The sequence below is a fragment of the Loxodonta africana genome, chromosome 20 (assembly GCF_030014295.1).
Source record: "Loxodonta africana isolate mLoxAfr1 chromosome 20, mLoxAfr1.hap2, whole genome shotgun sequence".
NCBI lineage: Eukaryota > Metazoa > Chordata > Mammalia > Proboscidea > Elephantidae > Loxodonta > Loxodonta africana.
In genome coordinates this window covers 12,410,280-12,427,014 of record NC_087361.1, presented here as the reverse complement: position 1 = coordinate 12,427,014, position 16,735 = coordinate 12,410,280, and the positions used below count along the sequence as shown (strand labels likewise).

Sequence of the window (16,735 nt, the reverse complement as noted above, 5' to 3'; positions counted from 1 at the left end):
CACCCTCCATCCCCACCATCACCACCACCATGAAACAGGCTCTCTGGCCACACTCAACAGTACCATTCCTTCAGTGTGCCTTCAGGTTCATGTCTACCTCCCTGACTTTGCTTCTTTATGCTCATGCAACTAGCTAGAAAGCATCTCACCTCATCCCCAGCAAACCTCTACTCACCTGCCCAGCTAAATATCACAACCGCATTAAAAATGCTAAGACTCTCCCCCCTAGGCAAGACGAATTCATCCCTCATCCAGGCCCTTTAGCACCTTGTTCATACTTCCACTCATGTTGTATTATGGCTAGTTTCTTTTCAATCTGCCACCCTTTTGAGGCAAGGGACCATGTTTTTATTCAACGTCATAGCTCTCCCCTTTCCACCTAGCTCCGGGTCCAATATTTGCATAAGAAAGTACTATGAGAATAAAAGGAACATAATTGCATCACAGAGCTCTCTTCCTTATTTACCTGAAAGGCATCTCTCTTTCGCTCCTAGCATATTGAGCCTGAAGAGTCTTGACGAGGAAGAGGATGACAGCAGAAGAGATGAGCAGCAGTCCGACAATGGAGGCGATGGTGATGCCAATCACCAAGGGCTCTGACACAAACTCCTCACAGTGCTCACCTCGATACCACCAGTTCTCACCCACCCGGCATCTGTAAAGAGCAGCCACCAAGTCCAAAAACTGAATCACTCTGCCCACAGTAACAATTAACAGCAGGACTAGAGAAAGGTAAAGATATAAATGCTGACCAAATGAAGCTTCATTAAAGAGTTCAATACACATGTCAGATGATCGTACAATTTAAGGCTATGCATTGATGACTCAGTAGGTCATCAATGACTGTAAGTGAGTGATTAAATGACTTAAATTATTCGTTCAGCATTTTTTTATATAATTTATTTTATTTTTGTTGTTGTTGAGAATACAGACAACAGAACACACACCAATTCAAAAATTTCTACATGTACCATTCAGTGACACTGATTACATTCTTCGAGTTGTGTAACCATTCTCGCCCTCATTTTCTGACTTGTTCCTCCCTCTTGAACATAAACTCACTGCCCCCTAAGTTTTCTATCTAATCTTCTGAGTTGCTGTTGTCAGTTTGATACTATATACATAGATCTTAAAGGAGCTGAACACTCAAGGCAGACAGACATTCCTTACTAGTTAAGCTAAACTGTTGTTTGCTTTTGAGAAGATTTCAGGGGATATTTTTATTGATTTATTTATTTATCCCTTTTTTTTAAAATCTAGCTTTAGGTGAAAGTTTACAGCTCAAATTAATTTTTCATACAAAAATTTATACGCATATTGTTACATGACACTAGTTGTAATCCCTATAATGTGACAGCACACTCTCCCTTTCCACCCCAGGTTTCCTGTGTCCATCCAACCAGCTCCTGTCCTTTGCTGCCTTCTCATCCTGCCTCCAGACAGGAGCCGCCCCTTTAATCTCCTGTATCTGCTTGAACTAAAAAGCACAATCTTCACAAGTATTATTTTATGTTTTACAGTGCAGTCTAATCTTTGTCTTAAGAGTGGGCTTCGGGAATGTTTTTAGTTCTGGGTTAAGAGAGAATCTGGGAGCCACGTCTCTGAGGGTTCCTCCTATCTCAGTCAGACCACTAAGTCTGGTCTTTTTACATGAATTTGAGTTCTGCACTACACTTTTCTCCTGCTCAGTCAGTGACCCTCTGTTGTGTTCCCTGTCAGGGCAGTCATTGGTGGTAGCCAGGTACCATCTAGTTCTTCTGGTCTCAGGCTAATGGACTGTCTGGTTTATGTGGCCCTTTTGTCTCTTGGGCTAGTATTTTTCTTGTGTCTTTGGTGTTCTTCATTCCTCTTTGCTCCAAGTGGGTTGGGACAAATTGATGCATCTTAGATGACCTCAGATGACACTCACCAAAGTGGGATGCAGAACATTTTCATAATAAACTTAGTTTTGCAATGACCTAGATGTCCCCGGAAACCATGGTCCCCAGACTCCTATCCCTACTACTCTGTCCCTCGAAGTGTTTGGTTGTGTTCAGGAAACTTCTTAGTTTTTGCTTTAGGCCAGTTGTGCTGACCTACCTTGTATTGTGTGTTGTCCTTCCCTTTACCTAAGATAATTTTTGTCTATTTTGTCATTAGTGAATTCTCCTCCTTCTCCCTCCCAACCCTAATAACCATCAAAGAATGTTTTCTTCTGTGTTTAAGCCTTTTCTTGAGTTCTTGTAATAGTGGTCTCATACGATATTTGTTCTTTTGCCACTGACTAATTTTCATTCAGCATAATGCCTTCTAGATTCATCCATGTTGTGAGATGTTTTGCGGATTCATCATTGTTATCATTGCATAGTATTCCATCGTGTGTATGTACCATAATCTATTTATCCGTTTGTCGACAGGCACCGAGGTTGCATCCATTTTTTGCTACTGTGAACAGCGCTGCAATGAACATGAGTGTACATGGCTCTTATTTCTCTAGGATATATTCCAAGGAGTAGGATTGCTGAATCCTATGGTACTTCTATTTCTAGCTTTTTAAGGAAGTGCCAAATCCATTTCTGAAGTGATTGTGCCATTTTATATTCCCACCAGCAGTGTAAAGTGTTCCAGTTTCTCCAAAATCTCTCCAACATTTACTATTTTCTGTTTTTTGGATTAGTGTCAGCCTTGTTGGGGTGAGACGGTATTTCATTGTAGTTTTGATTTGCATTTCTCTAATGGTTAATGATCGTGAGCATTTCCTCATGTGCCTGTTAGGTGCCTGAATGTCTTCTTTGATGAAGTGTCTGTTCATACCCTTTGCCCATTTTTTAATTGGGTTATTTGTCTTTTTGTTGCTGAGGTGTTACAGAATCTTGTAGATTTTAGAGATTAGACGCAGATCAGATATGTCATAGCCAAAATTTTTTCCCATTCTGTAGGTAGTCTTTTTACTTTTTTGGCGAAATCTTTTGATGAGCATAACTGTTTGATTTTTAGGAGTTCCCCATTATCTAGTTTCTCCTCTGGTGTTTGTGTATTGTTAGTAATGTTTTGTATACTGTTTATGCCATGTATCAGGGCTCCTAACATTGTCACTATTTTTTCTTCCATGATCTTTATCATTTTAGATTTAGGTCTTTGATCATTTTGAGTTAGTTTTTGTATATGGGTCTTGTTTCAATTTTTTGCAGATGGATATCCAGTTATGCCAACACCATTTGGTAAAGAAACTGTCTTTTCCCCATTTAATGGAACTTGGTCCTTTGTCAGATAACAGCAGCTCATAGGTGGATGAATTTACACTTGGATTCTTAATTCTGTTCCATTGGTCTATGTATCTGTTGTTGTACCAGCACCAGGCTGTTTTGACTACCATGGCAGTATAAGAGGTTCTAAAATCAGGTAGTGTGAGGCCTCCCACTTTTTTCTTCTTCTTCAGTAATGCTTTACTTATCTGGGGCCTCTTCCCTTTCCATACGAAGCTGGTGATTTGTTTCTCCAAGTAGTTAAAAAATGTTATTGGAATTTGGATCAAGATTGCTCTGGGTAGAACTGACATTTTCACAGCACTGAGTCTTCCTATCCATGAGCAAGGTATGTTTTTCTACTTATGTCTCTACTTCTGTCTCTTTTGGTTTCTTGCAATAATGCCTTATAGTTTTCTTTGTATAGTTCTTTTATGTCTCTGGTTAGATTTATTCCTAAGTATTTTATCTTCTTGGGGGCTATTGTAAATGATATTCATTTGGCAATTTCCTCTCCAGCATTCTCTTTGTTGGTGTAGAGGGATCCAACTGATTTTTGTATGTTTAGCTTTTATCCTGATACTTTATTAGTTCCAGTAGTTTTCTTGTGGATTCTTTGGGGTTTTCTGTGTAGAAGATCAAATCATCTGCAAATAGGGATACTTTTACTTCCTCCTTACCAATTTTGATACCCTTTATTTCATTTTCTTGCCTCATTGCTCTGGCTAGGACCTCCAGCACAATGCTGAATAAGAGTGGTGATAAAGGGCATCCTTGTTTGGTTCCTTTTCTCAAGGGGGATGCTTTCAGATTTGGTCCACTTAGGATGATATTGGCTGTTGGCTTTGTGTAAATGCCCTTTATTATGTTGAGGAATTTTCCTTCTATTCCTATTTGGCTGAGAGTTTTTATCATGAATGGGTGTTGGACTTTGTCAAATGCCTTTTCTGCATCAATTGATAAGATCATGTGATTCTTATCTTTTATTTATGTGACAGATTACATTGATTATTTTTTTAATGTTGAACCATCCATGCATACCTGGTATGAATCCCACTTGGTCATGGTGAATTATTTTTTTGATATGTTGTTGAATTCTACTGGCTAGAATTTTGTTAAGGATTTTTGCATCTATGTTTGTGAGGGATATTGGTCTGTAATCTTCTTTGTTTGTAGCGTATTTACCTGGTTTTGGAATCAGGGTTATGCTGGCTTCATAGAATGAGTTTGGGAGTATTCCATCCTTTCCTACGCTCTGAAATACCATTAGTAGTGGTGTTAACTCTTCTCTGAAAGTTTGGTAGAATTCTCCAGTGAAGCCATCAGGGCCAGGGCTTTTTTTTGTTGGGAGTTTTTAAATTACCTTTTCAATCTCTTCTTTTGTTATAGGTTTATTTAGTTGTTTACCTCTGTTTGTGTTAGGTTAGGTAGGGAGTATATTTCTAGAAACTTGTCCATTCCTCCAGGTTTTCAAATTTGTTGGAGTACAGTTTTTCACACTATTCTGTTATGATTCTTTTAATTTCAGTTGGGTCTGTTGTGATATCACCCATCTCATTTCTTATTCAAGGTTATTTGCTTCCTCTCCTGTTTTTCTTTTGTCAGTTTGGCCAGTAGTTTATTGATTTTGTTGATCTTTCAAAGAACCAGCTCTTGGTCTTGTTAACTCTTTCAATTGTTTTTCTATTCTCTATTTATTTCTGCTCTAATCTTTATTATTGCTTTTCTTCTGGTGCCTGAGGGTTTCTTTTGCTGTTCTTTTTCTATTTGTTCAAGATGTAGGGTTAATGTTTTGATTTTGGCCCTTTCTTCTTTTTGGATGTGTACATTTATTGTTATAAGTTGACCTCTAAGCACTGCTTTTGCTGTGTCTCAAAGATTCTGGAAAGATGTGTTTTCATTCTCATTTGATTCTATGAATTTCTTTATTCCATCCTTGATTTCTTCTATAACCCAGTAGTTTTTGAGCAGGGTGTTCAGTTTCCATGTATTTGATTTTTTTCCCCCTTGCTTTATCTGTTAGACATTTGGTAATATTTTGATATTTTGGATTCTGTTAAGGCTTGCTTTGTGGCCTAATATGTGGTCTATTCTGGAGCATATTCCATGTGTGTTGGAAAAGAAAGTATACTTGGCTGTTGTTAGGTGCAGTGTTTTGTACATGTCTATGAGATCAAGTTGGTTGACTGTGGCATTTAGATCTTCATTGTCTTTACTGAGCTTCTTTCTAGATGTTCTGTCCTTCACTGAAAGTGATGCATTGAAGTCTCCTACTATTATTGTAGAGCTGCCTATTTCTCTTTTCTATGCTGTTAGGGTTTGTTTTATGTATTTTATAGCTGTGTTGTTGGGTGTGTAAATATTTATTATGGTTATATCCTCCTCCTAGTGTACTGACTCTTTAATCATTATACAGTGTCCCTCCTTATCATTTGTGGTTTTGCTTTAAAGTCTATTTTATCAGAGATTAATATTGCCACTCCTGCTCTTTTTTGATTGTCGTTTGCTTGACATATTTTTTCCATCCTGTGAGTTTTAGTTTGTGTCTTTGTGAGTCTAAGGTGTGTCTATTGTAGGCAACATTAGACGGATCGTGTTTCTTTTTAATCCTGCCACTTTCTCTTCATTGGTGCATTTAGTCCATTTACATTCAGTGTAATTATTGATAGGTATGAGTTTAGTGCTGTCATTTTGATGTCTTGTCTTTGCTTGTGTTGTCAACAGTTCCTTTGTTCCACTTAATTTTCTGTGCTGAGTCATTTTTCTTTATATTTTCACCTTTTTCATTGTTGTTGATTTTGTATTTGTTGAGTCTTTATGTTTTTCTTATTTTTTATTTTGATGTGTAGGACTGTTAGTTTCCTTTGTGGTCACCTTAAAATTTACCTCTATTTTTCTAAGTTTAAACCAATCTTTTATTTCTTGATATCACCTTAACTTCTCCTCCATACGAAAGTTCTGTGACTATATTATTTAGTCCCTCTTTTTTGTTTCAATGTTGTCATCTTTTACATTTGACGTCTCTGTTTCCCTATTTTCAGTGTTTTAGCTTTGACTTGTTTTTGTGACTTCCCTATCTAGGTTGATACCTGGTGTTCTGTCCTGTGTTCTAGTCTTGGGTTGTTATCTGATATTACTTATTCTCTAATAGGAGGACTCCCTTTAGTATTTCTTATAATTTTGGTTTGGTTTTTACAAATTCCCTTAACTTCTGTTTATCTGGAAATGCCCTAATTTCGCCATCATATTTGAGAGACAGTTTTGCTGAATATATAATTCTTGGCTGTCAATTCTTTTCTTCAAGGCTTTATATATGTCATTCCATTGCCTTCTTGCCTGCCTGGTTTCTGCTGAGTAGTCAGAGTTTAGTTTTGTTGACTCTCCTTTGTAGTTGATTTTTTGTTTATCCCTAGCTGCTCTTAAAATTCTCTTTATCTTTGGTTTTAGCAAGTTTGATTATAATATGTCTTGGTGACTTTCTTTTCGGGTCTACCCTGTGTGGGGCTCAATGAGCTTCTTGCATAGATATCTTCTGTCTTTCATGGTATCGGGGAAATTTTTCTGCCAACAAATCTCTCTGTATTTTCTGTTATCCCCTTGGGGGATATTTTTGGCTTAAGGCTTAAGGCTTAAAGATTATCTCAGGACAATAGTTTCAGCCTCCATGGTTCCAGAAAATCTGAATTCTATAGGAATTTGAAATTCTGTTCTGCATTTTCCCCCTTCTGATCAGGATTCTTCTAAGAATGTTTGATCAAAATGTTCAGTAATGGTAGCCAGTACCATCCAGTTCTGGTATCATGCCAAACGGAGCAGTTGTTCATGGAGGCAATTTGCTTCACATTCCATTTCCTCTTCCTATTCCTGACTCTCCTACCTCCTCTGTTGCTCCAAGCGAACAGAGACCAGCTGTTGTAACTTGGATGGCTGTTTGCAAGCTTTTAAGACCCCAGGCCCTACACATTGAACTAGGATTCAACCTCCTTATTTATGGATTCAGAAAAACATATCCAGATAAGGCAAATGACCGACCTGAAGTCACACAATTTGTCAGCAAGCAACTGGGTCTAGAACCTGGGTCTCTAGACTTCTAGTGTCCTTTCACCACACTGCTGAGATTCTTCAAACTTCAAGGCCACACACTTGTGTGAAAATGTCTTCACTCCCCAGAGCAGCAAAGAAATCACGCTTTTCACAACAATATTAATTACATTGGAAACCAAGAGACTATTTTTCTTAGTCTTCTAGTTAAACTTTACACTTTTCCCTATGGAAGAGTCTAGACTGTTTCCTCCCATTTCCTCCGTTTTTTGGGATTTTTACCAATATTTGCCCATTTTGACATTCACAGATTGTCTTCTGGTTATGTTTTCTTCCTTATTTTCAGCATTCTCTCCTCTTACACCCATGAGACTTTGGGGTGATTGTTTTTCTCAGTTTTGTTCAAGAGGAGTGGGCAGGGAAGGAGGATCAGGCTACCTGAATCTGCTCATCTGTGTGCTGCATTTAAGGGTCTAAAAAAAAAAAAAACACGGACTCTAAGATACTTAGATAAAAATATACTTGTCACCACTTCAAAGACTTCAAAGCTTGTTTTTCCTTATTTTTGAGTACTCAGAAGGACCAACAGCAGCTCAAAGTCATTAAGAATATAATCCAAGTAGAACTATAAAATTTCTCTGCTTTCACTTGCAGATAAAGTGTTAATCTTATACCTAAAACTAATTTGAACACTGGTTGCCTTATCATCATTACTAAGAACCGTAACACAAACATCTCCAACTATTCCAAATACTATCAGTAGGACTTATTTGTTTAATATTTTTCTGATACCTCCCTAAGAACATAAAATAACCACTTGAACTGGGTATAATTCAGGCTTATTAATGACCCAGTCTTCACATGAGAACGATATGGTACTCATCTCTTGCCTCAATACAACTTCTATAATAAATACTGCTGTAATTATCCTAAAACCATAGTATATATCCTTTTTCTTTAAAGGAAGTATTTATAACCTTGTGAAGCCAAAATCCCTAACTGTAACATACCTACAAATGGCCCCATGCCCAGGTATAATGTCACACTTTCCATCGTTCAAGCAGAAGTCAGGCTGTAGGTCACAGAGACTCTGACAGGGCAGTTCTTCCACACTCAGATAGCCAGGGTGGCATCTGCACTCTGCTTCTCCACTCCAAGGGTTGACCAGACACTCAGAAAATTCATTGCAGGCCTCAAACTTGCAAGGGTTGGCTTGATCGCCTAAAGCCTCAAACAAAACAGAGAATGGTGCAAGGAAAGGCAAAGCACAGATATTGAGGTACACGAAGCCTACCCACTAAATCTCCCCCAAGAGTACCATGGGACAAATCTCCTGAACCATTAATTATACCATCACTACCAACACCACACACACAAAAAAATTTGACTCATCCTTGATTGATGAGCTTCTTACAAATTTCTCTGAAACCCAGAGCCAAAATCATAAAACCCCATGACCTGGGTCTTTAAACTCCATGTCATGTAACTGTAAATCGAAATTTAACACAGTGTTCATGTTGATTTCCACCAGCCCTGTACTGCTCTAGTATACCTCTATTCTGCTCACAGTGCTACATGGAATGGAGAGAAAGAGCTCAGAGAAGATCTGGTAGGAGCCTCAGAGGTGGATATACCCATTAAAACAGCTTGGGAACAGTGATGTTCATAAAAGCCAATATTAGAAAAGTAAATCATTCCTGTACCCGCCCAGCCATTCCCAACAATATTTGGGCCTAAATTACTTCTTTTTCATTGATGGGATGAGGGGAAATGATATTTTTAAAAAAAAATAATTAGAACAGTAACTAATCAAAATTTAATTAAGACAGTGGCCATGGGACTTCCATCCTACCATGTTTCCACTATACATTCTTCATTGGTGAATGGCAGTCTGTGAATGGCAAATGGACAAATGGTGACATAGATACCAAAAACTGAGAAAAGAGGTGAAAATTACCCATATTCTTCTCTATGAAAAAGTGTAAAGTTTGGCTAGAAGAATAAGGGAAAAAAACATGGGCTCTGAGTTTCCAGAGTCATTAACATTTTCATGACAAACAGTGATTTCCTTGCTTTTCTGGAAATTGAAGATAAGTTTGCATAGGTCTGTAGCCTTGGGGTTTGGAAAATCTCTGCAGCTAATCTCCCTTGGCCCTGCATGAAAATTGGGGGACCATTGCCAAGATGGTCACAGACAAGGAGAACAGACCAGTGTGCTGACAGGGCAAGATTCCGCTGTGTAGTTCCTAAGTCTTCCCAGTCTTACCCTAGTATTCATTGGGTAAGTTTGCAATCAGAAAAAAATCCAAAACTGGTCTAGCAGTGAGGGATGGGGGAAGAGGGGAATATGGTATTTTACAGTTCCCCTTTGATGATAGAAGTTCAAGAGTTTCTGAGACACTGCATGTGAAAACAAGTTATGCAAGATACAAGTCAATCTTATCTCTAGCCAGTCTTGAAATAAAATAATATTTTAATCTGAGTAGGAACATACATGTACTAGGAAAATTCTATTTAAAATTTTTTAAAACTTTGTGACTATTTTTTTGGGTGTAGGTGAGTGGTTGCAGGAAGGAAAATAGAATCTACAAGAGGAAAATGATACATGTTGCTCCCTTTTGCTTTTAGACCCAAGAAAGAGACTAAGCCTAATATTTTAATCATGTAAATAAAAGATCGGCTTCAGTCTCTTTCCAGTTTTTTGCGCTGGTAAAAGGGAGATGCCCAGAATAGATGGCCCTGTATTTGGAAGAGCTCCTTAATGACTTTATGGGAAAACAGAAGTAGACCCAGAGCTCAGGTTGAAATAGAAGACAGGGATCTCAAGTGCAGAATCAATTACATTCTGGTTTTCCAGGGGCAATCTAAGAGAAGGATTGATAGTTTCAGGAAGATGAATGTAGAGGAAATATGAAGAACATCTGGAAGGGTATCCTGAGTTCCCAGAGCAACCTTGTACCTGGCCAAATCCTGGAGAAAAAGTTGGCCCGTAAGAAATGCCTTTGAGAGAGTAGCTGAGGAATTTTAGGATGGTGATGCCTAGAAGTAATATTTTAAGTTGTTGGCTGTGATAAAAGCCTCCTCCAACTATCCTCATCAGCAGCAGCAAATATCTGATAGAATCAACTGCCTTGTATAGAGGTGCTTTGGGAAAATCAAAATCTGGGGGCCATGTTTGGTTAACATAAAGAACAACCACAACGGTAAAGACACAAGTGAAATTAGAAATTCAGTAGGAGGCACTCAGAGCTGGAAGTGATTAGGAGAAATTTTCGTTCCCTGAGAATCCCTAGAGTTCGGAGGGAAGGATGCAGACACAGGTTTTACACCGTGCATGGGAGAAGCTCATGTGAGTATTAAAGGAAAACGTGGCACTATAAACCTGGGTGACTGACAGGCAGCTGACTTGTGATTAACATACAAAACTGAAGAAAACGCACTGATTTAGTGCACTTCTTTTAAAAGAAGTGAATTTGCTATTACAAAAGTTTCATAAATCATAACTGCTTGCAATTGTAGGGTTGGCCAAACGCTTTTATATATATTACTTCTTTAATTCTTAGCATAGTCCTACGAAACACACAGGGCAGGTAATATTATCCCCCATTTAACACCTGAGGGAACTGAAGCTGAAAGATAAAATAATTTATCTGGGGTCACACAAGTGATATACAGCAGAGCCAAGGCAAGAACCCAGATCTTCCAAATTATAATTAATTGCTTCTCCCACTACACCACATGGCAAAGAATGCACAAACAGCCTTTGGATACTTGGGGATTGGCTAATTCATTTTCCTCACTTTGAATGAGTAATGGTCATTCAAGAAATTCAAAGGAAAGAATGTTTCTTTCCCAGCTAAGGAATAGGGCTCACTTCCAAACCAGTTTGAGAGTAAAAGGGACTAAAGAAATATGAAATCAGACAGTCTACCTTAATCTCACTCAAAACCACTGTCCTCTGGTATATGGGAGGGAAAGAAGAAAATTGAAGGAGCCAACAGTATTCTCCACCTCCAAGTCTTCTAACTAAAAACAATGGCTCATTTCATTCATTCATAGTATATACTGAGTACCTTCTGTGCATAAAGCATGGTGCTAGGTTCTGCCTAGACAGTGGTTAATAAAACAGGCATAGTCTCAGTCCTTGTGGATAGCCTAACTGTGAAAAATAGCTTTTAAGCAACTGTGACATAAATTAGCATTATTACAATGGTGACAAACTCTACAGGAGAAAGAAACATGTTATAAGAAAGACCGATAGGGGAGATCCGATCTAGTTTATGGGTGAGTCAGTGAAAGCCTCGAGGAAGTGACACTTGAACTGAGGCACACAGGGTGAGCAAGAGTTAGCCAGAGAAGCAAAGAGTTTCAGGCAAGAGGGATACTATGTATAAAGGCTTTAAGGCCAGGAAAAAATTTTTGTATCTGAGGGACTAAAAACAAGCTAGTTGGACTAGAACAGGGTGAGCAAAGAGGTTAGTTTCATTGGACAAAATTGGAGAAGAAGATAGGAACCAGGCCTTGAAGCTATTGAACCAGGAAGTCATTGAAAGTCTTTAAGCAGGAAAGTGAAATAATATGATCAATTTTTTAGAAAGAATACTCTGGCTGCTGTCTGGAGAATGGGTCTGAGGAGGAACAAGAGAAGCCATGGGAAGCTGGTCCAAATGAGGGATAATAATGGCATGGATTAGAGTTGTACTGTGAAGACAGAAGAGATTTGAGATATATTTAGAATTCATAATCACTACAGTTTTATAAGGGACAGAAAGTTGGGGTGATGGAATAAGGTATTAGGGATATCTTCCCATGTTTCTGGCTTAAGTAGCTGAGTGAACAGAGTCACCACTCACTGAGATGGAGAAACTGAAAGAGTGGATTTAGCTGGAGGGTAGGCAGATATGGAAAACAGAGCTCACTCTTCAGCATGTTAACTTTAAGATACACAGACTACACCCTAGTGGAGATCATCAAGTGAATAATTAAATATTGATTCTGGAGCTCTAAAGAGACATCTAACCTGTATGTAACAGCTGGAGGAATTATTTACATTTCCACAGGACTTAAAACGAGGGGAATGGATGCAATAACCTAGGGGGATAATATAGGGGAAGAGTGCCCAGGACCAAATCTATCTGGCCTGACAATATAGAGACTTAGAAGGAACGAATCCAGCGGATAAACAGAAGAGACAGCCAGATAACGTGCGCTGAAAAGGGAATGGGAGGTGATCAAGATAACATGTGTAGACAACCCTTTGCAAAGAGAACGATATGGATGTCCTTGAAAGAGATACTGTATTAATTAAAAGATGGGGAAAACTTGTCTCACATAGTACTCTTTTTTCCTCCAAGTACTGGATTTATTTTTACTCAATGTAAAACAAAATACACAATAACCACTGTATTATACTAAGAAACCACTATAGTACGCAATATCATTACCTGATTCTACATCAAGGGAGTATTTATCAATAGCCAAGTTCATAGTTTGGTAGGCAGTGTTGCAAAAGTCTTCCAGAATCATGTACACGGCATTGTTGACATCAGCAGGTACAGACTTGGCAAACTTCATTCGGCTGTTCACCACAATGCTGCCATTTCTGAAGTTCAGGATTTCCAAGTTCTGGAATCCTGTGAGATTTGACTGAAGATAGGGTACCAGCTACAATACACGAAAAGTGCTAAGTTATTATTTCTTCACTACATACCAAAAAAAAAAAAAAAAAAGATTAAGCCCCTCACCCATTTTCCTAATTACATTCTCTTTCCATTATTTAAACTGTTAATTAACAAAAGAATAAATTAAGAACTATTTGAAAGTCATGAGATTTTCACAGTGATATTCAGGAACCCCATGAAACATGCAGAACAGTTTTAGACACCCAGAGAGTTTACTCTCCCTGTTTTCACTGAAGGACCACAACAGTGAAAGTATTCTCCAAACCAGTTACTGTAGAGTCAATTCTGACTCACAGCGACCCCACATGTGTCAGAATAGATTTTTCAGAAGTAGATCACCAAGTCTTTCCTCCAAGATGCCTCTGGGTGTACTTGAACCACCAACCCTTAGGTTAGCAGCTAAGAACATTAACAGCTTGTACCACCTAGAGACTCCAAAGGCATTCGAGATACCTGCAAAACTTTGGTCTCAGATAAAAATAAAACTTGAAAAAGAAATCTTGAACTAGAGGGACCTGAGAGGTCATGGTCCCTGGACCTTCTGTCAGCCCAAGACTGGAACCATTCCCAAAGCCTACTCTTCAGACAGGGATTGGAGTGGACTATAAGACAGAAAATGATACTGGTGAGGAGTGAGCTTCTCGGCCCAAGTAGACACATGAGGCTATGTGGGCAGCTCCTGTCTGGAGACAAGATGAGAAGGCAGAGGAGAACAGGAGCTGGTTGAATGGATACATGGATTACAGGGTGGAGAGGAGGAGTGTGCTGTCTCATTAGGGGGAGTGCAGCTAGGAGTACACAGCAAGCTGCATGTAAGTTTTTATATGAGAGGCTGACCTGATCTGGAAACTTTCACTTAAGGCACAATAAATAAATTTAAAAAAAAATCTCAAGCTTATTTTAGTCCCAGAATTCATGAAATGCAACCTTCAGTCTCTAACCTGTCACATCCCTGAGCTACATGTGTGCTTCCCATTTCTTGCACACGTGTCTTATTGGATCCCTACCAACCCTAGGCCATGGTGCTATCATGTAAATGATAGGAAATGTTCACACACATCACACTTTCCTTGGCTCAGATCTTGTGTATTGGGGGATGGAGGGAACATTCATGAAATCTATGATTGCCCATGTTTTACTTTTTGTGCTTACCAATTCTAAGAATCTTTGCTCCAGGGCTTTATATTCCAAAGAGTTTTTATTAAACAGATCTTCTGAAAACATCATGTTAGTCACTCTGAGGCTGAAGAAAACCACCAAAGCTCCTGCTGTCTGAGTATCACTCAAGTCCCCTCCCTTTGTGGGCTGAGTCACAACACCCATTTCTGCAGAGTGAACATTTGTAGACATTTCCACATAACCACCAATCTTGCCACTTTCCTCATGGGTTAGCTCAGGCTGATAGTAATCCGTGCCTACTCGGTCCAGTTCTAATGAAATATCCTGTACACCCCTAATTACTTCATCCTCCAGCTGGGTGGATCTTGTGGTTGGAGGCAGTTTGGTAGACTCTGCCATGGAAGCTTTCAACCAGAGCTTGTCAGTGCTCTGTGTTGTACTTGCCAATGTGTCTCTGGATAATTTCCCTAGGAAAGAAGTTCTTGCCCAGACTGCATCTGATTCTGGCAATATGGTCCACAAAGACTGCATGTCTGGCTTCACTGTTGAAACCTCGCTTTCAAACCATTCATGGCTAGATGACTCTGAAGTCTGTTCCGTATCCTCCCTTAGGAAGGAGTCTATTTGATCTAGCTTATCAGTAGAGGTGGAGATCTCTGCAGATGCCAAGACAAGAGGTGTTTTGGTAACTGAGTAATAGTCAGTGTCAGGTACCTCTGATGTATTCTTGGACAGAATTAGAGATACAGATTGGACTGTGGTCTCTCCAAAGACAGGCACAGTAGGTCCACCAAGGGGCTTTTCTTCTGTAAAGTTTGTGTATCTATCATCTTGCCCATCTTTTGAAGAATGCTCAATAATTTGCTCTGCTGAATCCATTCTGTCATCTATAACTAGCTTCTCATCTACACCCTTAGTTGGCAAAAATGAATCTTCATCTTCAAGCCATAACTTGGACAGTGGTTCAGTCTTCTTCTCTAATAAAGTCTCAGTCCATGGCCAAGTAATCAGCTCTACCTTTTGCCCAGATCCTGAACCTAAACCACTCTCAAACATAAATTCTTTTTCCATGTATGTGCCTGGCAGCAAAGTGCTCACTTCTAATTGGTCTTTGACTTTGGAGGCCACAGAGTCCAAGCCAAAGGGTGTAGTTATTTCTTTAGCAAGAAGATCTAATGTGGCAGGGGAGGCCGGATATGGTGAGGATGTCCAAAGCACCTCAGAGTCTTCAGTGGGTGGTACTGTCTCTTTTGGCACATGAAGAGTCAATGAACTTGAAGGCAACGGGTCAACAGAAAGATAATCTTCTGACCCTTCAACATTAGTTAATCCTAAAAATAAAAATTTCCTTTAATTAAGCTACAGAATTGCCAAAATACATTCCTAGTTTTCCTAATACAACCAGCTACATGTTTTTCCCATTAAGCTAGCAGGGACAGTTGCTGACTTTTCATTTGCTATAGCTAGCAAACAAGAAGATCTGATGTTTTTCTGAAGTGGGACAGTCACCCATAAATACACTCCCTTCCACAAGGATAACAAGTCCTCCACTACTGAAAAAATCCATCATTAAATACTTGACTTTTTTTAACCCGTGAAACTAAGGAACTGCTGAGAGCCATACTGACAACGAAGAAGCTGAATCCAGGGGAAACCTAGAACCCTAGGAAATGTAGTTTGTCTTTGAACTCTCCATTCTCCCGTTATGTTTATCAATCAGCATCCTTCAAGTTCACCTAAGGTTTAAAATCCTTGAGTCATTATTTACATCTTTGCTCATCTTCCTCTTTCACACGTATACCAGTTGCTATCGAGTTGATTCCACCTCATGGAGACCCCATGTGTAAGAGAAGTGCACTCTATAGGGTTTTCAAGGCTGTGATCTTTCAGAAGCAGATCACCAGAGCTTTTTCCACCTCTGGGTGAGTTCAAACTGCCAAACTTTCAGTTAATAGCTGAGGCCTTAACCTACTGCATCACCCAGGGACTTCACATACATACTCTATCCCTAAGTTACGTGGATTTCCGCATTCCTCTTCAGCATTTAGAAAATCATCCAATTCATTTTCATTTCATTTTGTAATCTCCATTGTGGCTTCCCTAGTTCAGAATCTTCCTTCTCAAGCTTACTTCAAGCTAAAATCTCTAGACTTGATCATCCTATTTAGAACTTCTTTGATGCTGTTTATGTTTACCACTCCAACATCCAAGTGATAAAGTTTTTCTTTAAACCAAAAACCAAACCAGTTGCCGTCAAGTCAATTTCAACTCATGGAGACCCCATGTGTGTCAGAGCAGAACTGTGCTCCACAGACTTTTCAATGGCTGATTTTTTGGAAGTAGATCACTAGGCCTTTCTTCCAAAGTGCCTCTGGGTAGACTCAACCACCAATCGTTCAGTTAGTAGGCAGCCACCCAGAGACTCCACTGTAGTTCTTTAATAGTAATTTAATTAAATATTTTTCAATGTTACCTTCAAAATATCCATTAACTGATCCCCATTCCAGCTTACCAAGTTCATTTCTTAAAGTTCACTTCTTTGGACTCTTCATTCCAACCAAGTAAATCTGACTGTTCCCTCTCACACAACGTTTCCAAGATATTTCCCCTTCATGACTAAACCAAACCAAACCAAACCAATCCCAGTGCCCTTGAGTCAATTCCAACTCA

At 39.1% G+C, this 16,735-nt stretch overlaps 1 protein-coding gene across 4 annotated transcripts in view; it reads right to left on the bottom strand.

Moving 5' to 3' along the window:
• The window catches only part of IMPG2 (interphotoreceptor matrix proteoglycan 2), a 113,633-nt gene that overhangs the window by 18,247 nt on the left and 78,651 nt on the right, over positions 1–16,735 (bottom strand). For 3 of the 4 annotated variants that reach the window (XM_064273041.1, XM_064273039.1, XM_064273038.1), the window contains 4 exons: positions 14,099–15,396; positions 12,710–12,929; positions 8,276–8,486; positions 467–655 (listed from right to left, as the gene is read on the bottom strand). In XM_064273041.1, coding sequence (XP_064129111.1) covers positions 467–655; positions 8,276–8,486; positions 12,710–12,929; positions 14,099–15,396 — 1,918 coding nt within the window. Of the gene's footprint in view, positions 1–466; positions 656–3,840; positions 7,739–8,275; positions 8,487–12,709; positions 12,930–14,098; positions 15,397–16,735 lie in introns of those variants that run through there. The other variant, XM_064273040.1, reaches the window with a different exon arrangement.